The 24,295-nt window shown below is 48.6% G+C and overlaps 1 protein-coding gene across 3 annotated transcripts in view; it reads right to left on the bottom strand.

Moving 5' to 3' along the window:
• LOC142303875 (threonine--tRNA ligase 2, cytoplasmic-like) overlaps positions 1 to 24,295 on the bottom strand; it is a 146,487-nt gene that overhangs the window by 113,051 nt on the left and 9,141 nt on the right. For 2 of the 3 annotated variants that reach the window (XM_075345706.1, XM_075345708.1), the window contains exon 2: positions 11,725 to 11,808. The exons of the other annotated variant lie outside the window; for it this stretch is intronic. In XM_075345706.1, coding sequence (XP_075201821.1) covers positions 11,725 to 11,808 — 84 coding nt within the window. The remainder of the gene's footprint in view (positions 1 to 11,724; positions 11,809 to 24,295) is intronic. 3 annotated transcript variants of the gene reach the window in all.

Raw genomic sequence — 24,295 nt, 5'->3', positions numbered from 1 at the left:
TAGTCCTACTGAATAGACTGTTAGAATTTGTATGATGGCAAGAAAAAAGCAGCTAAGGCTACTTTCACACATCAGTTTTTTGCAATCAGGCACAATCCGGTTTGTGCCTAATGCAACGGATCCGTCTCAGATTGTGTAAAAACTGATGCAATGGATCCGTTTTTTTGGTTATTTTTTTTAAATATGCTGAGAGAGAGGGAGAGACCCCACCATCACCGCACATACACTGGTACTCCCGCACGCACCATCACCGCACATACACCGGCACTCCCGCACGCACCATCACCGCACATACACCGGCACTCCCGCACGCACCATCACCGCACATACACCGGCACTCCCGCACGCACCATCACCGCACACGCAGGCAGTACCGCACTCATCATCATCATCATCACACACACACAGGCACTACCTCACCCATCGTCACCGTACACCCCCCCAGGCATTACCTCAATGACATCCCCGCTGACAGCGCGACTCCCTTCAGTTGCTGCGTGGAGCTCCCGGGAGCGGCGGTGTTCTATTGCCGCTCCTGTCAGTTTCATGTAGCAGAGCTGAAATAGTCATGGGACCTCTGTGGATTACGTCGGACCTGGAGGGGTATTTGGGGATTTTAATAAAATGGTGAAAGAGGGTCTTTTTTTTGTCTTTTATTCCAAATAAAGTATTTTTTCGGGTGTATGTGTTTATTTACTTTCACTTACAGGTTAATCATTGGGGGTGTCTCATAGACGCCTGCCATGATTAACCCCTTATTACCTCGATTGCCACCGCACCAGGGCAATTCGGGATGAGCCGGGTAGAGTCCCGGGACTGTCGCATCTAATGGATGCGGCAATTCCGGGCGGCTGCTGGCTGATAGTTAGGCTGGGGGGCTCCCCATAATGTGGAACTCCCCATCCTGAGAATACCAGCCTTCAGCCGTGTGGCTTTATATTGGCTGGTATCAAAATTAGGGGGGACTGCACGCCGTTTTTTTTTTTAATTTATTTATTTTACTGCACGATATAGACACGCCCACCGGCGGCTGTGATTGGTTGCAGTGAGACAGCTGTCACTCAGCGTGGGGGCGTGTCTGACTGCAACCAATCATAGGCGCCGGTGGGTGGGGAAAGCAGTGAATAAGAGATTGAATAATGGGCGGCCGGCATTTTCAAATCAGGAGAAGCCGCCAGCAGTGAGACAGCCGTGCAGTGCCGCGCCGGTGATCGGTGAGTGGGTGAGAGTGAGTGAATTAGTCAGTGAGTGAGTGGGTGAGAGTGAGTGAATTAGTCAGTGAGTTAGAGAGTGAGTGAGAGAGTGAGTGAGAGAGTGAGAGAGAGGCTGGGGCCGAATGGGGCACTAGTGCGATGCTCGCATGACACTCGGCTCGCGCTGGCAGCACAGCAGGAGCCGAGTGTCATGCTAGTGTCCCTGCGTCTGAGTGTGGTCCGACTGTGCGAGCGGACCTCAGCTGCTGGCGCGGGCCAGCTCTCAGGAGGGGCAGGCTAGCACGGAGGAGGGGAAGGAGGGATTTCTCTCCCCCTCTCCTCCGTAGCCGGCTATTGTGAGTCTCACCCTGCACGCACGGTACAACGGTGTACCACGAGTGCAGTGCGATTTTTCTCTCGCCCCATTCACTTGAATGGGTGCGAGAGAAAAAAGTCTCGCATTACAGTTGCAGCATGCTGTGATTGTTTGCTCGGTCCGATTAGGGCTGAGAAAATAATCGCTCATGTGCGCTGACACACAGGCTAGTATTGGTCCGAGTGGAATGCGATGTTTTATCGCCCTCCACTCGCACCGATTTTCTTAGGCCAGAGAGAGATATTTTCTGACAAGCAACGAATTTATATCACTTCTGGGCATGCTCAGAAGTAAAAACCAAATACGGTACATGCTTCCGGCGTTTGATGCATGCCACCGGATTCGGCGTGCAGAGACTTTCATTATGCACCATGCCGCACGACGCCGTATGCGGCGCTATGCTTTTTTTGCCGCTGGCAAAAAACGTTCCTCTCTATGTCCTGTGCGGCCGCCGTAGTGACGATTTTTGCTGCAACCGGCAAAAACCGGATCAAACGCGAGTACATGCTGCACAATCCGGCGCTAATTAAAGTCTATGAGAAAAACCGCACCCGGCGGGAAAAAAAACGGATGCGTTTTTTCTGAAAAGCGCCGGATTGTGCCGCACAGCAAAAACCTGATGTGTGAAATCAGCCTAAGTAAAGAAAAACGAGTGGCCATCATTACTTTAAGACATGAAGGTCAGTCAGTCCAAAAAAATTGGGAAAACTTTGAAAGTGTCCCCAAGTGCAGTGGCAAAAACCATTAAACGCTACAAAGAAACTGGCTCACATGAGGACCGCCCCAGGAAAGGAAGACCAAGAGTCACCTCTGCTGCGGAGGATACATTTATCAGAGTCACCAGCCTCAGAAATCGCAGGTTAACAGCAGCTCAGATTAGAGACCAGGTCAATGCCACACAGAGTTCTAGCAGCAGACACATCTCTAGAACAACTGTTAAGAGGAGACTTTGTGCAGCAAGCCTTCATGGTAAAATAGCTGCTAGGAAACCACTGCTAAGGACAGGCAACAAGCAGAAGAGACTTGTTTGGGCTAAAGAACACAAGGAATGGACATTAGACCAGTGGAAATCTGTGCTTTGGTCTGATGAGTCCAAATTTGAGATCTTTGGATCCAACCACCGTGTCTTTGTGCAATGCAGAAAAGGTGAACGGATGGACTCTACATGCCTGGTTCCCACCATGAAGCATGGAGGAGGAGATGTGATGGTGTGGGGGTGCTTTGCTGATGACACTGTTGGGGGTTTATTCAAAATTGAAGGCATACTGAACCAGCATGGCTACCACAGCATCTTGCAGCGGCATGCTATTCCATCCGGTTTGCGCTTAGTTGGACCATCATTTATTTTTCAACAGGACAATTACCTCAAAACACACCTCCAGGCTGTGTTAGGGCTAATTGACTATGGCTACATGCGCACGCGGCTTCTTTTTCGTGTTCACAAACTGCAGCCAAAACTGCACCTTGTCAGAGAGAGCCTGGAAATGTCACAAAAAATGTAGGTGCTTTTTTGGTGCGTTTTTGGCTGCAGTTTTGTCAATTGTTTCATGTATTTTTCAATTCAAACAAGCCCATAAAGCTTGTTGAATTGAAAAAAAAAATTAGAAATAAATAAATAAATAAATAAATAATAAAAAAAAAACTGGCGTGCGGTCCCCCCCAATTTTAATGCCAGCCAGATAAAGCCATACGGCTGAAGGCTGTTATTCTCAGGATGGGGAGCTCCACGTTATGGGGAGCCCCCCAGCCTAACAATATCAGCCAGCAGCTGCCCAGAATGGCCGCATCCATTAGATGCGGCTGTTCTGGGACAGTACCCGGCTCTTCCCGATTTGCCCTGGTGCGTTGGCAAATCGGGGTAATAAGGAGTTATTGGCAGCCCATAGCTGCCAATAAGTCATAGATTAATCATGTCAGGCGTCTCCCCGAGATTCCTTACATGATTAATCTGTAAATTACAGTAAATATACACACACACCCGAAAAAATCCTTTATTAGAAATAAAAAACACAAACCAATTCCCTCGTACCCAATTTAATAAGCCCCAAAAAGCCCTCCATGTCCGGCGTAATCCACGGACCTCCAGTGTCGCATCCAGCTCTGCTGCATGGAGGTGACAGGAGCTGCAGAATACACCGCCACTCCTGTAACCGCCATGCAGCAACTGAAGACAGCCGCGCGATCAGCTGAGCTGTCACTGAGGTTACCCGCGGCTACCGCTGAATCCAGCGGTGGCCGCGAGTAACCTCAGTGACAGCTCAGCTGATCGCGCTACTGCGTGGAGCTGACAGGAGCGTGGAGGACGGGACTATCAGCGGCGGCGGTGGCAGCGAGAGGGGTCCATCATCTCCCCTGTGCATGCACGCTGGGGACAGCGGTACGTCGGGGAACACATGGAGGACGGGACTATCAGCGGCGGCAGCGAGAGGGGGACGGATATTGGCAGCTAAAAACATTGATTTTTTCCCTCTCGCTGCCGCCGCCGCTGATAGTCCCATCCTCCACATCATCTCCCCTGTGCGTGCACGCTGGGGACAGTGGTACTTCGGGGAACATGTGGAGGACGGGACTATCAGCGGCGGCGGCAGCGAGAGGGAAAAATCAATGTTTTCAGCTGCCAATGTCCATCCCCCTCTCGCTGCCGCCGCTGATAGTCCCGTCCTCCACGTGTTCCCCGAAGTACCGCTGTCCCCAGCATGCACGCACAGGGGAGATGATGTGGAGGACGGGACTATCAGCGGCGGCGGCGGCAGCAAGAGGGGGATGGACATTGGCAGCTGAAAACATTGATTTTTCCCTCTCGCTGCCGCCGCCGCTGATAGTCCCCGTCCTCCACATCATCTCCCCTGGGGACAGCGGTACTTCGGGGAACACGTGGAGGACGGGACCACTTGCCTGTTACCTCACTTCCTGACAAATCACCTGCGTTTTTGGTACCAAAAACGCAGGTAAAAGGCAGGTAAAATGCACCACTTTTGATTAGCATGCATTTTTCCTGCGTTTTTGATGCCCTCATTGATTTCAATGGGTGACAAATGTTGCCAAAAACGCAGGAAGAATGAACATGCTGCATTTTTTTGTCACAAACTTTTGACAAAAAAAACGCTGACAAATAAACTGCAATGTGCGCATGACAAATCTGACTTCTCATAGACTTTGCTGGGAAGTCAGATGTCAGAAAGTTCTGCTGACAAAACTGCAGCCAAAAAAGCAGCAAAAAAAAGCAGCGTGCGCATGTAGCCTAAGGCCTTGTGCGCACTAGGCGTTTTTGCCGCGTTTTTAGCGGCGTTTTTAGCGGCGTTTTTGTGCTGAAAACGCAGTGACATTGCTTCCCCAGCAATGTCAATGGGTTTTCATAAGTGCTGGCCGCACACAGCGTTTTTTTTTAGCTGCGTTTTTGTGGTGACCACAAAAACGCAGCATGTCAATTATTTCTGCGTTTTTCACTGCGTTTTTCACCCATTGAGTTCAATGAGATGTTCAAAAACGCAATGAAAAAGGCACATTGCAAATATAGCTGCGTTTCTATGACTAAAAACGCAGCTATAAACGCAAGGGGTGGGTACTACAGTGACGTGTACAGGAAGAGGATTCCTTCTGTTGGTAAACACAGAAGCAGGAATCCTCCCGGTACCGTCACCGCTGCGTCCACCTCCCGCCCGGTGCCATGTCAGCTCCGTGCAGCGCCATGTCTGGGCGGGAGGTGGAGGCAGCGGCGAAAACCAAAGTGAACAGTAGAAAAAAAAAAATGTCATATATACTCACCTGTCTGCAGGGTCCCGGTGCCATGTCCGCTCCTGTCCCGGTCCCGCCGCTCTGGCTGTGTGCAGTCTCCCCGGGGCAGGACCTTGCTTGCAGGACCTGGCGGTGGATCACCTGATGCAGTCACCTGACGCATCAGCTGATCGTAGTCTCGCCGGCTTTTTCGCGCCCGGCCGGCTATCAGCTGATCCTGCCGTCAGGGGACTTCATCAGCTGATTACCGGCAGCTGCTGCAGCGATCGGACGGGATCAGACTCCTGTCCAATCGATCGCTCCAGGAGCTGCCGGTAATCAGCACATAAGTGAGTATTTTTTTTTTTTTTTTTTTGCACTGATGCATCAGCTGATTGTATAATCGGCTTTTATACAATCAGCTGATGTGTGATGTGATTCAGGCGCTTGAACCTGACACATCATCTGATCACTTTGCCTTCCAGCAAACCGATCAGATGATATTGGATCCGGATTGGACGGCGCGGGACCCTGACCCAGGATTACTGCGGAGGATGGGTTCTTTATTTCAATAAAGATGGAGTCACTAATTGTGTTGTGTTTTATTTCTAATAAAAAAAAATTTCTGTGTGTTGTAGTTTTTTTTTTTTATCATTACTAGAAATTCATGGTGGCCATGTCTAATATTGGCGTGACACCATGAATTTCGGGCTTAGGGCTAGCTGATAATATACAGCTAGCCCTAACTCCATTATTACCTAGCTAGCCACCCGGCATCAGGGCAGCTGGAAGAGTTGGATACAGCGCCAGAAGATGGCGCTTCTATGAAAGCGCCATTTTCTGGGGTGGCTGCGGACTGCAATTCGCAGTGGGGGTGCCCAGAGATCTTGGGCACCCTGCACTGTGGATTCCAATCCCCAGCTGCCTAGTTGTACCCGGCTGGACTCAAAAATTAGGCGAAGCCCACGTCATTTTTTTTTTTTTTTTAATTATTTCATGAAATTCATGAAATAATTTTAAAAAAAGGGCTTCTCTATATTTTTGGTTCCCAGCCGGGTACAAATAGGCAGCTGGGGGTTGGGGGCAGCCCGTACCTGCCTGCTGTACCCGGCTAGCATACAAAAATATGGCGAAGCCCATGTCATTTTTTTTTTCTTTTTGGGCAAAAAACTGCATACACTAGTGAATGGAGGATGCTGAGCCTTGTAGTTCTGCAGCTGCTGTCTGCTCTCCTGCACACACTAGTTCTGCAGCTGTCTGCTCTCCTGCATACAATGAACATTTTGAAGAAGGAAATGACATCAGACCTTTTTTTTTTTTTTTTCATCAACAATCTTTAATGGCATTGTGCACTGATTAAAAACGCAGTGAGCAAAAATGCAGCAAAAAACGCACCAAATCGCGGCAAAAACGCATGCGTTTTTGCCGCGTTTTTTTTAGCCGCGGGTGCGTTTTTGAGACAAAAACGCACATAAAAACGCAGCGTGAAAAAAACGCCTAGTGCGCACATACCCTAAGAAGGAGAGTGATGGGGTGCTACGCCAGATGACCTGGCCTCCAGTTACCAGACCTGAACCCAATCGAAATGGTTTGGGGTGAGCTGGACCGCAGAGTGAAGGAAAAAGGGCCAACAAGTGCCAAGCATCTCTGGGAATTCTTTCAAGACTGTTGGAAGACCATTTCCGGTGACTACCTCTTGAAGCTCATCAAGAGAATGCCAAGAGTGTGCAAAGCATTAATCAAAGCAAAAGGGGGCTGCTTTTAAGAACCTAGAATGTAAGACATATTTTCAGTCGTGTCACACTTTTTTGTTAAGTATTTCATTTGACATTTGTTAATTCCTAGTTTTGATGCCTTCAATGTGAATCTACAATTTTCAGAGTCATGAAAAGAAAGAAAACTCTTTGAATGAGAAGGTGTGTCCAAACTTTTGATCTGTACCACACACACACACACACACACACACACACACACACACACACGGGGCAGCACATCAGTGAAACAATGGCCCCAAGCAATCAGTGATAGGAAAATCCATGTGTTGCATGAGGATTTTGCTGTAGATTCTGTTGCAGATGTCACAGATTGTATTGTAAGGTTATCTTCCCACAATGAGCTTGTGATGCTACACTTTTTCACTCTGCAAAAAAAACCCACATTCTCAGTTTCTGCAAAATGGATTGGATTTATAGAAATCTCCTGGCCACTGAGCTTTTCTTGTAACGCAGCGTCATCTGACCTGCTGTGCGTGTTTGAAATCAGCAACATGTCAATTTCTCTTGCAGATTTGCCCCATGGAATTGCATTAAGTAAGGAAAAATGCATTTAATCTGTACATAACTATCAAAGTTGTGTAAAAGCCAATTACCTGGAGTAATGTAAAATGCAGCTTTATTTATAACATGACAAACCAAAATAAATAAAACAAAAAAAAATAAAGCGTCAAAAACACGATAAAAATGCAATAACTCCAAAACTCAAGTACCGGACTGTTTAGTCAGGTTGATGGTTAGGAATAAGCATTCCTATGAATGCTCATTCCCCCAATTATCCGCCCCACTAGATGGGAGCTAAAGGGAAGGACAGACTCTGCAACTAGTAACACTTAGGCCGGCTTCTCACTTGCGATTTTCTCGCATTGCACTTGGACACATGTTAATCAATGAGGCTTCTCCCATCTGCTATTTTTTTCCCAGTCCAAATCAGACTGGAAATAAAAAAAAAAAAAAAAACACATCGCAGCATGCTGAGTTATGGAGAGTTTCTCGCGCGAGTCTCTCCAATGCAACGCTACGGGAGCGGGTAAATAAACGGATGTCACACGGACCGGCACTCACACCATCCTAGTGACATTCGTTTTTCTAAATACATTTATGGCATGTGTCACAAAACACTGGAAATGAGTGAGGTCTCATAATGTCTGTCAATCTCTATCTCTGTCAGTCGGTCGCTCTCTCTCGGTCTCTATTCTCTCTCTGTCGGTCTCTCTCTCTGTCCATGTCGGTCTATCCCTTCTTCCCCTCTCTCATACTCACTGGTCACGGGCGCGGCGCTGCACGGCGTTCACACTGCTCCGGCGGCTTCTCCTCTTTTGAAAAAGCCGGCCGCTCATTATTCAATCTCGTATTCCCTGCTTTACCCGCCCACCAGCGCCTATGATTTGTTGCAGTCAGACATGCCCCCACGATGAGTGACAGCGGTCTCACTGCAACCAATCACAGCTGCCGGTGGACGGGTCTATATCATGCAGTAAAATAAATATTAAAAAAAACGGCGTGCGGTTCCCCCCAATTTTAATACCAGCCAGGGTAAAACCACACGGCTGAAGCCTGGTATTCTCAGGATGGGGAGCCAACCACCCTAACATTATCAGCCAGCAGCCGCCCGGAATAGCCGCATCCATTAGATGCGACAGTCCCGGGACTGTACCCAGCCATCCCAAATTGCCCTGGTACGGTGGCAATCGAGGTAATAAGGAGTTAATGGCAGCAGCCCATAGCTGCCACTAAGTCCTAGATTAATCATGGCAGGCGTCTCCCCGAGATACCTTCCATGATTAACCTGTAAGTTTAAAAAAAATGAAGACCTACACCAAAAAATCCTTTATTTGAAATAAATTAAAAAAAAAAACACAACCCCCTTTCACCATTTTATTCAAGTCCCCAAATACCCTTCCATGTCCGACGTAATCCACAGAGGTCCCTCGACGCTGTCAGCTCTGCTACATCAGAAGCTGACAGAGAGCGGCCACAGACCACGGCCGCTCTCTGTGAGCTCCCCGCAGCGACTGAAGTGAGTCGCGCTATCAGCGATGACGTCACTCAGGTTACCCGCGGCCACAGATCTCAGCGGGAGGACTTTTGCTGTGGCCACGGGTAACCTCAGTGATGGCACCGTTGATCGTGCGGCTCACTGCGGTCACTCAGGGAATTTGCGGTCACCAGCGAGACCTTCACCGGTGACCGAAAATCAGGGGCCATGGAACACAGACAGAGCCGTGGGATGACAATGAAGTCAGGTGAAGTTCATCCGACTTCATTCTGATCGTGCGGCTCTGTCTGTGTCTGCTGCCAGCGGCCATTCAGCTGTTACATAGCTCTGTCTGTGTCTGCTGTCAGCAGCCATGTAGCAGAGCTGAATAGCAGATGACATAGTAAAAACGGATCCCATATGCATCAAACACGCATTGCACACGCACTGCAATCATGAGAAAAATCCCAGGATTGCAGTGCAGTTGCATTGCACACTGATCATAAAGTGAACTGAAATCGTCCGACTTTTATCATGCAACTCGGACCGATTTTACACGCATAAGTGTGTTTCCAGCCTTAATCAGGTTGGGAACCAAGAATGATCTTCTATGGTGTAACCAAAGTACTTCAGTCTGACGCTGCATACTAGCTATCTATATCTACTATAAATAAGTGCAGATTTGTCCAAAAAGATTCCGAATTTTCTGGTTTAAGGACTCATGGTGTTTCCATTCATCTGCCTCCTGGCTTCCTGCATGTGGGGGAAAAGAAGAGTTGGGGAGTCGCTCCTTACTGTCCCCAACTGTGTGCTCTCCAATACTTCAATTTAAAGGGAACCTGTCATCAGAAATTGAGCTTTAAATCTAACAGTTTCCCCCTCTGCAGCTCCTGGGCTGCATTCTAGCAAGCTTCCTGTACTTTTTGTGACCCTTTTAAAACCAAATAAAACACTTTATAAAGTTGTACCTTTTTGTCTGCAATTCTTGTAAATTCTCCATGTGGGCGGGCCGTGTGGTGTCGGTTACTGTCCCTCCATCTGGTTTACGCCGTCCCCCATTGCTTCATTTCATAGATCAGGACGCCGCCCACAGCGCCCGAGGTCCCGTGCACGCGAGGACTGCTGGTGACGTGGTCGCAGGCACGATATTATGGGCGGCGCTGTGATTGCATTGCAAGTGCCCGCCCATAATACCGTGGCCGCGCTCTCCCCTTTGCCTCCTGCGTTCTGCGCAAGCGCTGGCCAAATGATCCGATGTCACCTTTCCCATCTTGCCCTGCAGCAGGAAATAGATGGGAGGAGTGGATCAGGCCACCACAGGTTACGAGGAGACACTTGCGCAGAACGCAGGAGGCAAAGGGGAAAGTGCGGTCACGAGGTTATGGGCGGCACTTGCTGATGACACTCACAGCGCCGCCCATAACCTCGTGCCCGCGCAAAGGGTCACCAGCGGTCACACGTGCACACAGTGCTCGGCACCGCTACAGTCGCACAGCGCATGCGCGAGACCACGGGCGCCCAGGGGCGGCGTCCTGAGGTTTGAAATTCAGCGTTCGGGGGCGGCGTAAATCTGCTGGAGGAACAGCAACGGTCAGCAGAGAGCCCGCCCCCATGGACGATTTACAAAATTTGCATACGAAAAAGGTACAAGTTTATAAAGTATTTATTTTGGTATAAAAGGGGCCACAAAAACTATAGGAAGCTTGCTAGAATGCAGCCCAGGAGCTGCAGAGGGGGAAACTTTTAGGTTTACAGGTAAATTTCTGATGACAGGTTCCCTTTAAAGCTACTTCTTCTTGTAGTATCAGAGAGGCATAGGGCACTGAAACAAGCTGAATCTAGCAATACAGAGCAGTTTTTACGAGCTCTACAGTAAAAGATCATGTAAGAGCTGTTTTCCTTAAAGAGGTTGTCCACTACTTAAACATTGATGGCCTATCCTTAGGATCGATCATCAATGTCTTATTGACCGGAGTCTGACACCGGCACCAGTACCGACAGCTACTCTCGGTGCTGATAGCAAGCGGATGGAAATGCTCAATTCCAGAGCTGCCCAGTCAACTGATAGCAATCTCGGCCTAGTAATGCATAGCCGCCTCCTACTGATTTGAACGGGAGGCGGATGTGCAGTACCTGGCTGCTAGCAGTTGACGGGGAAGCTCCACAACTGAGGGTGCAGGGTGTCAGACACCGGACGATCAGACATTGATGGCCTATGCTAAGGCTAGGCCATCAATGTAAAAATAGTGGACAATCCCTTTTACTAAGAGACCAGCCACCTCTGATAGGCTGTAATGGCGGCCGGTAACCTAGGAGAATAGAAATACACAATAAAATCCCTCAGATTTTTTTTAAAAACAGAGACAACTTTCAATAAGATATATCATTTTTGTGTTGCATATATTATACACACACACACCAAGCACGGACTGGCTGATCACTACGAGTTCAGCTCCTGAGAGCAGCTGTAGAAAAGTTTCACAAGAGAAGGTTTTACCTGCTCATACATCTGTAGGGTCTGAATGAAATTAAGAGCTTAATAACTGAAAGTGAACAGGAAGATGAACAATATGTTTTTAGATGTTACAGGCAGATCCCGAGCACCACTGCAAAGCATGCTGAAGAGCACCATGCAAATTCCACACACAAGCCATCAATAGCGGAGGGACAATACCCCGAGAGGATACACACCTCCAGTTCCTGGTCATCACGTTCCTTGCTGGCCTTCTTTTCCTTCTTTTTGCTCTGGGAAACAGATTGTTGCTTGACATTTTCCTATAATAAAATATTTAAATCCTTAAATTAATGACCGTGATGAAGACACAGGCTGGAGATAGGATATTGGAGCGTGTGATGGAAATCCACACCAAAATCTGGGACAAAGTCATATAGAATTTAATGCGGATTTCGCTGGATATATCACCCATGCCATATAATGATACAAATGTGATGTATTTGTATACCTACTTCATTCCGCAGAGCGATAGTTTGTACGTGGGGCTCATAAAAGGCCCCTTTACACACTGAGACTTTCTAGCGATCCCACCAGCGATCCCAACCTGGCGAGATCGCTACAAAGACTCTGGTGAGTCGCTGGTGAGCTGTCAAACAGACAGACCTGGCCAACGACGCAGCAGCGATACGGACCTGCAGAACAACCTAGCTGGTCATTGGTGACGTGTCAAAGCAGCTTTTTGAAAGGGAAGTCGCTAACAAAGTCGTTGTAACGGTGTCAAACACACTGATGCATGCTGCACAGCGGGAAACAAAGGACCAAAGAATGGTCCTGAAAGATTTGTAGCGATCAGCGACCTCACAGCGGGGGCCAGGTCGCTGATGCATTTCACACACTGCAATGTCGCTGGGGAGGTCGCCATTACGTCACAAAACCGGTGACGCTACAGCGATATCACTAGCGATGTTGCAGTGTCTAAAGGGGCCTTAAGACCTCTTCATTACACTGAGCTGAGGATCGTTTTACCTTCAGTTTATGTTCCGTATCCTTCAGATTAGATTGTAACAAGCACTACGTTCCCACAGTCAGTATTTGGTGAGTTTTTGGATGTTGCAGAATTTCTGCCCCATAATGTAAATTTGGTTATTGGCGTTTTTTTCATTGCATTTTTTACTCCGAAATGTTCATATCTTTTTGGGGTGTCATACTTTAATTAAAGCTATGGTTTTTTTTTAAACTTCCTGGTATGTGGCTTTGACAAAACTTTATTGACAAAATACGCAGCATCAAAAACTCAACAAATAGTGATGGTGGGAACGTGGCGTTATGTGCGGTCCGAGTCTCAAACACAAAAATCTGAGCGTCCTAAAATTTATATTCTTAAAAATAAAATGATACCCGCTCTAAAATGAGAAACTAAAATTCTGTCACCACGGGGTCCCAAGCAGTCGTGCCCACCTTATAGTGATAGTACAACCACATCCCTCCTGTTATGTTGGGCTGCTCAGACCGCCTTCTCCTATGTCTGAGGGTCCATAACACAAAGTAAGCAAAGGTGGATTTAAAGGAAAACTGTAGTGAGGAATTACCAATCGCCATTATTTTATGGACTACGTTTCCAGTATCGTTTCTTTTATAGGCTCATCAATAAATCTTTCTGTACACCTCGGGCTTGTGAACACGGTTAGCTATGCTGCAGATTTTCCGTCCAGTCAGCGTAATTCTGTACCAGTGTTGTGGCGGAGAGTTCATGATATCTCATCCATGTGTTGCGGAGACAATCTGAAGTATATATGGACCCGTGTATGAGTTTACTCTGTGGACATTAACCAGAGGTTTCATCTGTTACACATTGGAAAAGGCTACAATATTTAGAGTGGATTTTGCAACTGTCTGGATGTACCCTTATTATATACTGTAGAATATATTATATGCTATCTACAGAAGGAGCTGAAAAGTTGGACAAGTCTGTAATGGTTTTGGGTGGATAAAACCAATATTCACATTGAGCTTCTGGAGTGCTACTCATACCTGTTTCTTTTACTTCAGTGAATTATTTTGGGGACTTAAGGGAATCTGTCAGCAAGTTTTTGCTATGTAACCTGAGGACAGCATGACGTAAGGGCTGAGACACTGATTCCAGGGATGTGTCACTTGAGGCCCTGTTACACGCTACGATATATCGGGCGATATGTCGTCAGGGTCACGTTGTCAGTGACGCACATCCGGCATCGTTTGACATATCGTAGCATGTGACAGCTACGAGCGACTGTTAATGAGCAAAAATACTCACCTTATTGTTGCTCGTTGACACATCGCTCATTTTCAAAATATCGGTCACATTCCTGGATGTAGGTAGTTCGTCGCTCCTGAGGCAGCACACATTGATCCATGTGACACCCCGAGAACGACGAACACAGCTTACCTGCAGCTGCCGGCAATGAGAAAGGAAGGAGGTGGGCGAGATGATACGTCCCGCTCATCTCCGCCCCTCCGCTTCTATTGGGTGGCCGCTGTGTGATGTCGCTGTGATGCCGAACGTCCCTCCTGCTTCAGGAAGAGGATGTTCACCGCCCACCGCCCACAGCGAGGTCGTTCGGGAGGTAAGTACGTGTGACAGGGGTGACCGACTTTGTGTGACACTGGCAACAAATTGCCCGTGACGCACAAACGATGGGGGCGGGTGCGATCGCACAATATAGCGACGTGTGTAATGGGGCCTTTACTAAACACTAAAGCTGGTGTCACACATAACGACAACGACGTCGCTGCAACATCACCATATTCTGTGACGTAGCAGCGACCATAGATGATCGTTAGTAAGCTGTCAAACATGTTATAAAAAGCAGCGACGGAGCAGCGATCATAGCGACGTCGACGGTCGTTGTGTGGTTTCAGACGTAGCGTAGCGTCGCTGCTGCGGTGTCAAACACAAGGATTATCAGCTTATCAGCATGGCGCAGCGGGATAGCAGCGATCAAAAAATGACCTGGAGCATTCAGGTGCGAGCAACTATTTTGCAGCAGGGGTCTGATCGTTGTTATGTGTCACACACAGCGACGTCGCTGTTGAGGTCGCTGCTACGTCACAGAATATGGTGACGTTGCAGCGACGTCGTTGTCGTTATGTGTGACACCAGCTTAAGTTGTTTCAATGCAAAGAGTGTATCAGTAAGATATTATCACTGCTGGACTAGGTGCCAGCATGAATTTTGGCCCAACCCCACCCCCATCCCCGGACTGATTAGCAGCTCACAGTTACTTAAGCTGGTGTCACACACAGCGACAACGACGTCGCTGCTACGTCACCATTTTCTGTGACGTTGCAGCGACGTCCCGTCGCTGTGTGTGACATCCAGCAACGACCTGGCCCCTGCTGTGAGGTCGCCGGTCGTTGCTGAATGTCCAGCTTCATTTTTTGGTCGTCACTCTCCCGCTGTGACACACACATCGCTGTGTGTGACAGCGAGAGAGCGACGAAATGAAGCGAGCAGAGCAGGAGCCGGCGTCTGGCAGCCTGCGGTAAGCTGTAACCAGCGTAAACATCGGGTAACCAAGGGAAGCCCTTTCCCTGGTTACCCGATATTTACCTTCGTTACCAGCCTCCGCTCTTGCTGCCAGTGCCGGCTCCTGCTCTGTGCACATGTGGCTGAAGTACACATCGGGTAATTAACCCGATGTATACTGTAGCAAGGAGAGCAGGAAGCCAGCGCTAAGCAGTGTGCGCGGCTCCCTGCTCTCTGCACTGTGACATGTAGCTGCAGCACACATCGGGTAATTAACCCGATGTGTACTGTACCTAGGAGAGCAAGGAGCCAGCGCTAAGCGCGGCTCCCTGCACATGTTGCAGCACAGCGACGTTATGATCGCTGCTGCTTCTGCTGTGTTTGACAGCTAAGCAGCGATCATAACAGCGACTTACAAGGTCGCTGTTACGTCACAGAAAATGGTGACGTAACAGCGACGTCGTTGTCGCTGTCGCTTAGTGTGACCCCAGCTTAAGGTTGGAAAAGACCTAGGTCGATCTAGTTCAACCTTCCTCCACTGTCTATAGCTAATATACACAGAGTTGTGTGTGGTGTGGGCAGGGTTAGCTTTCTGAGCTCTGCTAAATCTAAAAATGCTGATTGTATCACAAATAATGCATGCGTTAAACTAAAGTGACACACCGCTGGAATCAGGGTCTCTATTCCTACATTATGCTGCTCTCAGATGAGGTAGCAAAATCCTGATGACAGATTCCCTTAAGTCTGTCATATTTGGAGCTTGTAAACAGCTGCAATAGAAACCTGCAGTGCTGCTATATCTACTTGAATTACATACCATCTAGATAATAGATCATTGGTCCACAATTATTCTTACATTGAAAGCCACATTCAGCTGTGAGAGCTGGTCGTGAGCACCACCCCACCCCCATTATTGGTATAATCACATCCAAGGCTTCCCCAAAATAAGCACCCCAATACCTTGTGAACCCCTCCTTTATAGATATTTACATCCAGGCAGTGGCGTAGCTAGGGTTTCAGCTCAGGGGGGGCAAAACATCTGAGTGGGCCCCTTACCAGGTAACCATGATAACTACGGTGGCGCAGACTAATCGTGGGTATAGTGCACCTCGGCAGATGACACTGATGTTACCGCTATATGGTGACTATATAGTGGTAGATATCAGTGCTGCAGCACATACAACAGGTCACAGTGCAGTTATCGATGGTGACTTACAGCTGACGTTCTTTCGGATGGAGTTGTTCACCTTTTCCGTCTTTTCCATCTGGCCCAGACCAACATGACGACTTCTTCCAGCCACAACTCATCTACAGAAATTACAACAAAGACACATCTGACTCCTCACACTTCCGGCACCGAACCCCATCTAATCCCAACCTGCACAAACTCCTCATCCTGCCGTCACCCCAATACTGAGCCGCTGCTGCCGTGTGTGTCCCTATTACTGCACCTGCTGTGTGCACAAAAACCATACTCCTCTTACTGCCACACATAATAATGCCACCACTGTGCCCCCCACATATTAATGCCACCACTGTGCCCCCCACATATTAATGCCAACACTGTGCCCCCCACATATTAATGCCAACACTGTGCCCCCCACATATTAATGCCACCACTGTGCCCTCACATAATAATGCCACCACTGTGCCCCCACATAATAATGCCACCACTGTGCCCCCACATAATAATGTCACCACTGTGCCTCGCACTTAATAATGCCACCACTGTGCCCCCACCTAATGCCACCACTGTGCCCCCACATAATAATGCCACCACTGTGCCTCCCCATAGTAATGCCACCACTGTGCCCCCCACATAATAATGCCACTACTGTGCCCCCACATAATAATGCCACCACTGTGCCTCCACATAATAATGCCACCACTGTGCTCCGAACATATTAATGCCACCACTGTGCCCCCCACATAGTAATGCCACTACTGTGCCCTCACAATGTCACCACTATGCCTCCCACTTAATAATGCCACCACTGTGCCCCCACATAATAATGCCACCACTGTGCCTCCCCATAGTAATGCCACCACTGTGCCCCCCATAGTAATGCCACCACTGTTCCCCCAAATAATAATGCCACCACCGTGCCTCCACATAATAATGCCACCACTGTGTCCCCCACATATTAATTCCACCACTGTGCCCCCCACATATTTTATGCCACCACTGTGCCTCCACATAGTAATGCCACCACTGTGCCCCCCACATATTAATTCCACCACTGTGCCCCCCACATATTAATTCCACCACTGTGCCCCCCACATATTAATGCCACCACTATGCTCTTTACATGGTAAAATGCCGCATTTGTGCCCTCTAAATGGTAACATTTCCCCCTAGAAAATAGTAATGACCTGTGTTAGTGCCCTAGAAAGGTGCCCACATATTGTTCCTAGAAAGTAATAGAGCCCCCAGTGTGCTTTTCACGGTCACAATACCCTGACTTCCCCTATAACAATAATGGTTCCTAAGTGTCCACTTAACATTTAATAATGTCCCTCCCATGTACAGCTCCCCTATACACAGTATGAAGCCCTTATACCTCCCCTATACACAGTATGATGTTCCCATGGCTCCCCTATACACAGTAAGATGCCTCTACCCCTTCCCTATACATAATATACCTCTACACCTCCCCTATACACAGTATGATGGGCCTACAGCTCCTTACAGACACCCACGTACAGCCGTATACACATGGACACCCCTGCGTACAGCCGTACACACGGACACCCCTGCGTACAGCCGTATACACATACACACACCTGCGTACAGCCGTATACACATGGACACACCTGCGTACAGCCGTATACACATACAGACACCTGCGTACAGCCGTACACACATACACACACCTGCATACAGCCGTATACACATACACACACCTGCGTACAGCCGTATACACATGGACACACCTGCATACAGCCATATACACATACAGACACCTGCGTACAGCCGTACACACATACACACACCTGCATACAGCCATATGCACATACAGAGACCTGCGTACAGCCATACACACATACACACACCCGCATACAGCCATATACACATACAGACACCTGCGTACAGCCGTACACACACCTGCGTACAGCCATATACACACACATATATACAGACACCTGCGTACAGCCGTATACACACACATATATACAGACACCTGCGTACAGCCATATACACACACACATATACAGACACATACACAGATATAGTCACATAGAAGTGTATACATATTTGAAAACATTCACATACAAATAATCATACACAAAAGACAGACACAATCCTATACACACAGACACATACTGGAGGTGCTTTTTACTTTTGATGATTGGGGGACACTTCTCTCTCGTGCAGCCACAGACTTGTTTCATGCCATGGTAAATCCCTCTAAGCTAAAGGACCTGTGGTGACGTCACGCCCATGTGATCAGAAGGGGCGGGACCTCAGCAACGCAGGTGATGACAAAGAAACTCCAGGTGTCCTGGAGTTCTTTATGATAGAAGCAGGGACCGAGGTAAGACCTCCAGATGGAGGGTGCAGGGGGGCGCAGGGGGAGAGGGGGGGGGCGAAGCCTACATGATTATAGTGGACGGGAGGAAACATGGCCACGCCCACTAACAAAGTCGGTCACGCCCACTACCCAGTCAGCTTCTAATCACTGGGATGCAGCCACAACACTGGATGGAGGCAGCGCGCGCTGCATGACGTCATTATAACGCACGTGGTCGCGCACTGTGCATGCCAGCGGCCGGGTCTCCTGTACTATGTGGCGGTCAGCACTGTCTGCGCCTGTCAGTGTGGCCAGCCACATCTTAGTACAAGAGACACGGCCGCGCGCAATTCACTCTGTGCGGCCATGTGTGTTATAATGACACTATGCAGCAGGCGGCCCGCGCCCGGCCCTCAACAATAGCTGGGAAAGCAGCCTGGGAGGCAATTGCCTCCCCCCCGCCCGGCGCTGAGCGATGATGTCACCACGCCGGGACTTTGTGTCCTGCGTGTGCGCTGTCATCAGCAGCAGCGCAGGGAGATCATGTCTCCTCCGCACTGCCGCAGAGGTTAACTATATCGGCGCGCTGTGCACGCCGATATAGTTAATGGTATTGCAGCTCCGGGTGGGCACCCTCTGCTCCCCCGCTAGCTACGCTACTGCTCCAGGTATTCCCACTTTACCACATTCAGGATTCTCACATCAGGCACCCCACCACACTATTGCATCACTGTTAGGACTTGCTCACATGAGCGTATAAATCAAAGGACAATGTTAGAAAATCTCGCATGGCACTTGGACCAATGTTAGTCAATGAGGCAGAGTAGAGCTGTGGGTTTTTTCTCATTCCTGTGAGTGCCTCCACAAATTGGTGTTCCTGTGTTTTTGTTTTTTTCTTATTGCACCACTGGATTGGTGCTTTAAATCCAAGTCCCCTACCCAATGTCATATACTCACCCTCTGGTGGCTTCATCTTCTGTCACCACCATTGCAGTCGGTCTCCGGCAATTTGTGACCTGCTGGCAGTTCCAGTATTTCATGGACCGCGCCGGAGGTAACAACTCAATGCATCTCGATATGAGAGCCTAGTTCTGGCCACATTCTAGCTTTCATAGACTTGCATTAAGATCTTGTAACGTAATGTCTGACTTCTGGTCACAAGATAGCCCATGGGTACTAGCGCGGCGCTGAAAAAACATGAAAATGCCAGAGGGCAAGTGTAAAGAACTTGACGTGCGTCACGGAATTTGTGACGCACATCCGGTCGCTTTAGCGATGTCTTTGCGTGTGACACCTATGAGCGATTTTGAATCGTCGCAAAAACGGTCAAAATTGCTCATCGGTGACATGCCCCCCTATTCTCGAATATCGCTGCTGCTCGGTGTACGAAGTAGTTCGTCGCTCCTGCAGCAGCACACATCGCTATGTGTGACACCGCAGGAACGAGGAACCTCACCTTACCGGTGGAAGGAAGGAGGTGGGCGGGATGTTACGTCCCGCTCATCTCTGCCCCTCCGCTTCTATTGGGCGGCGGTTCGGTGACGCTGCTGTGACGTCACTGTGATGCTGAACAAACTGCCCCCTTAGAAAGGAGGCGGTTCGCCGGTCACAGCGACGTCGCAGAGCAGGTAAGTAGTGTGATGGGTCCGCGCAATGTGCGCCACGGGCAGCGATTTGCCCGTTTCGCACAACCGATGGGGGGCGGGTACGCACGCTAGCGATATCGGTCACGATATCACAGCGTGTAAAGCGGCCGTAAGGCCCTGTGCGCACACTGCGTTTTTACCTGCTTTTCTTGCATTTTTGCTGCAGAAATTTCTTGAAAAAATGGCTGTAACCTTTCTGCAGACATTCCTCAGCAAAACCTATGGAAAAAAATAAATAACTGTGCGCACACTGCGTTTTTTTTCTCAAGAAAATTCTTTCTGCAGAATTTCTTGAGAAAAAGTATGAGCATGTCACTTCTTTTCTGCAGGTACCTGCGTTTTTTGCCATACATAATGGGAAAAAAAAACGCAGGGACCAACCTGCGGAAAAAAAAACACATCAAAACGCCGTAAAAATGCATGCGTTTTTTAGTGTGTTATTGGTGCATTTTTTGAACGCAAGTGCGCTAATCTTTTAGACGCTTAAGAAATTTCTTGAGAAAAATCCTTTTTCTAGTTCGCACAGGGCCTAATACCGGAAGCAGGAACTTGGATTTAAAGCGCCACTCCAGCACTGGAGAAAATTAAAAAAAATAAATAAAAAAAAAAAAAATATCGCTGGAGTGGTGCTTTGATTATGTTTTACAATGCTGAAGCCTGTGTACAGTGGGTGACATGTAGATTCAGAGAATAACACAGCAGTCCATTCATATTCACCGACTGAGCAATGGAGACATGCAATTGACGGAGCAACAATTGTATTTATGCCAAGACCAGAGTTATCCTTTATTATAGCATTTCTCAACACATTTTTCCTAACAGTGTGATATTTGGTGAACATAACTTAGTACGATTACTCATGTTATAGGTTAGTAAACTGTGGGAAGGAAAATCCCCAAATGTCTCAAGATTTACAAGATCCATAAGATGATGGAATGAAATGACATTAAAGGGACTAAACCCCGAATACCCAATAAATTAACATGCATGAAGTATCTGTACTCACAATTAAAGCCTTTGACAAGCAATATCTCATGTAAGGTGACCACCATCTGTGGCTCAGGTTCTCATTTGGTTGTCATGTCCCTTTGGCACAGAAAGTACTGCCAACCTGTATTGATGTTGCTACATAGAACATTGTCCCTCTAAGGACAAAAGGTACAGATAGTATTCCCATTATTAATGTCACCCAAATAGTAAAGTGTTCTGCTTTTCATCAGTAATGCATCAGGCACAGATAGAACTGCCCTCCAAGACAATGCACTTTTTCCTCCCTTGGCTCCATGTAATCATGAAGGTACAGATAGTAATGCATTCTTGTACTTTTTTCTTCTTTTACTTGTTAATAAATTATGCACAGATACAGTCCCTGACAGAAGTTCTGTCAATAAAGGCTTATAACCTGACTTTAAATTCATCCATTGGTTTTATAAATTACTCTTTTGAAAGCTGAAACCCTCCCAAATTTGGTTTAGGTTATGAAAATGAAGTTGCTGAAATATTGATCATTTAATGAACACAGAAAGGTGAGATTTTGGCAAGACAAAAGTTGTCACCTTGTCATATAATGCACCCAATCCTAGTTTACATCCTCACCTGTGCTCACTAAATGATTGGTTAATTAGTGGGTGTGTATAAAAAGAAACCCAGAAGACCAGACCTTCAATTGAACTGCAACTTGACCTCTGACAACATGCCAAAAATCCACCCTACGACCAAAGCCTTGATTATCAAGAGGCTGAAGACCAGATTCACTGCAAAGGTGGCTGGAACCTTTTAATGTGCCTCGCCGTCAAGTACAAAGAATTAAAAAAAAGATTTGAAGAGACTGGAGATGTTTTTGACATGCCCAGGTCCGACAGACTCCACAAGACAGCTGCTCCGGGGGAACATTTGTTGGTTAGAAAATCCAAAGCCAACCCCTCTTCCACTGCAGCAGAGCTCCAACAGGCCTGGTCACCTCAAGTCCCTGTGTCAATTAGAACAGTTTGTAGGAATCTGTTCAAAATGGCCTCCATGGTTGAATCAGTGCCCAGAAGCCAGTACTAAACAAAAGGCAATTAAAAAAACGTGTGGCATTTGCCAAGTCCCACAGCCTGCTAAACAGATGGATGCTGGAAGAGTGGCAGAAGATGGATTTCTCTGATGAATCTTCAGTTGAATTACACCACAGCCGCCGCAAATACTACAGGAGACCTACTGGAGCTCGTATGGATCCAGAAAACAGTTAAAGGGGTTATCCGGCTTCTTTTGACTTTTTTTTTAATTACACTATTGGGCTACATTGGGGCAGGCAAGTAGATAGTGAGCACTTACCTGCCCTGCTGTCAGCCCCTCTCCCCCGGCTCAGAGTGGTCATGTAACCGCTCCTGCCGCGATTTTGCTGCTTCCGGTCATTTCATGTCAACATGGGCAGGGCCATGTTGACATGCAAATCTAGAACAGCATGTCGCCTCCCTGCTGGGCGGCTACAGTGCGTGAGTCCCCGCCCCCCTTCCCTGCACCCTCCCACACATTTCCCCGCACCCTTTACTCTCCCCGCAACCTCCCCCTGCACTGCTGTGGAGTCCGTGACCTGGGGGAGGGGCCTGGCGGCGGCTGCCATGGTGTCAGCGCCAGCACCGGGCCCCTGCTCAGGATCGCACATTCAAATATACCGGCATCACAGATCACAGATGCCGGTACATTTGAAAGCGCTGATGAGAAGGAGCGTTGCGCTTCTCATCACTGCCCGGCTGTCTGTGCTCTCTTCAGCACAGCGGTGACGTCACTACTGTGCTGATATGTCCAAAGCACAGACAGCGTGCGAACGTGCAGGAGCGGCGGGGACTGAGCTCTGGTGAGTATGTACTCTCTACATGTGTTCCCGATGGGGATGGGGGGGGGGGGGTTGGTGCAGAGCGCCGCGTGCGGTACAGAGCCATGTGTGTGTGTGTGTGTGTGTGTGTGCAGTGCAGAGCCATATGTGTGCGTGTGCGGTGCAGAGCCAATATGTGTGCGTGTGCGGTGCAGAGCCAATATGTGTGCGTGTGCGGTGCAGAGCCATATGTGTGCGTGTGCGGTGCAGAGCCATATGTGTGCGGTGCAGAACCATATGTGTGCGTGTGCGGTGCAGAACCATATGTGCGTGTGTGTGGTGCAGAGCTCTATGTGTGCGGTGCAGAGCCAATATGTGTGCGTGTGCGGTGCAGAGCCATATGTGTGCGGTGCAGAACCATATGTGTGCGGTGCAGAACCATATGTGCGTGTGTGTGGTGCAGAGCTATATGTGTGCGGTGCAGAGTCAGATGTGCGTGTGTGCGGTGCAGAACCATATGTGCGTGTGTGTGTGGTGCAGAGCCATGTGTGTGTGTGTGTGGTGCAGAGCCATATGTGTGCGCGTGGTGTGCAGAGCCATATGTGTGCGTGTGCGGTGCAGAGCCATATGTGTGCGTGTGCGGTGCAGAGCCATATGTGTGCGTGTGCGGTGCAGAGTCCGATGTGCGTGTGTGCGGTGCAGAACCATATGTGCGTGTGTGTGTGGTGCAGAGCCATGTGTGTGCGCGTGGTGTGCAGAGCCATATGTGCGTGTGCGGTGCAGAGCCCGATGTGGTGTGTTGTGCAGAGCCCGATGTGGTGGGGGGTGCAGAGCCCGATGTGGTGGGGGGTGCAGAGCCCGATGTGGTGGGGGGTGCAGAGCCCGATGTGGTGGGGGGTGCAGAGCCCGATGTGGTGGGGGGTGCAGAGCCTGATGTGGGGCTGTTATTTGCAATGCTGTAGTGCTAACAGGTCAGTTCTGAGGCTGAATACTGACAGGAAATGTGTGTGCAGGGGGCGGGCAGAGGGTGAGGCTGGACACTGGGGAGGAGCTGGACACCGAGGCCCGGGCGGTGCCAGCTCTGACTGAGGTTTTCCACAGGAAGTGGTCAGTTTGTTAGAGCTGAATGTAAACAAGGAGCTGCAGAGAATAAAGGGTGAATTCAAGAGGAACAAAAGTTAGAAAACAAAAAATAACAATGTAGGGGTGTTTTATATGACAATACAGCACAGATTAGCTTACCAAAAATTTTTGAGTTTATGTCGGACAACTCCTTTAAGTTTGGTGGTGGAAAGATCACGGTCTGTGGTTACATTCAGTATGGGGGAGTGCAAAACATTTGCAAGG

Source organism: Anomaloglossus baeobatrachus, chromosome 4 (assembly GCF_048569485.1).
Source record: "Anomaloglossus baeobatrachus isolate aAnoBae1 chromosome 4, aAnoBae1.hap1, whole genome shotgun sequence".
NCBI classification, from domain to species: Eukaryota; Metazoa; Chordata; class Amphibia; order Anura; family Aromobatidae; genus Anomaloglossus; species Anomaloglossus baeobatrachus.
Note: the sequence above shows the minus strand (reverse complement) of the source record. Positions and strands in the feature narration are given on the sequence as shown.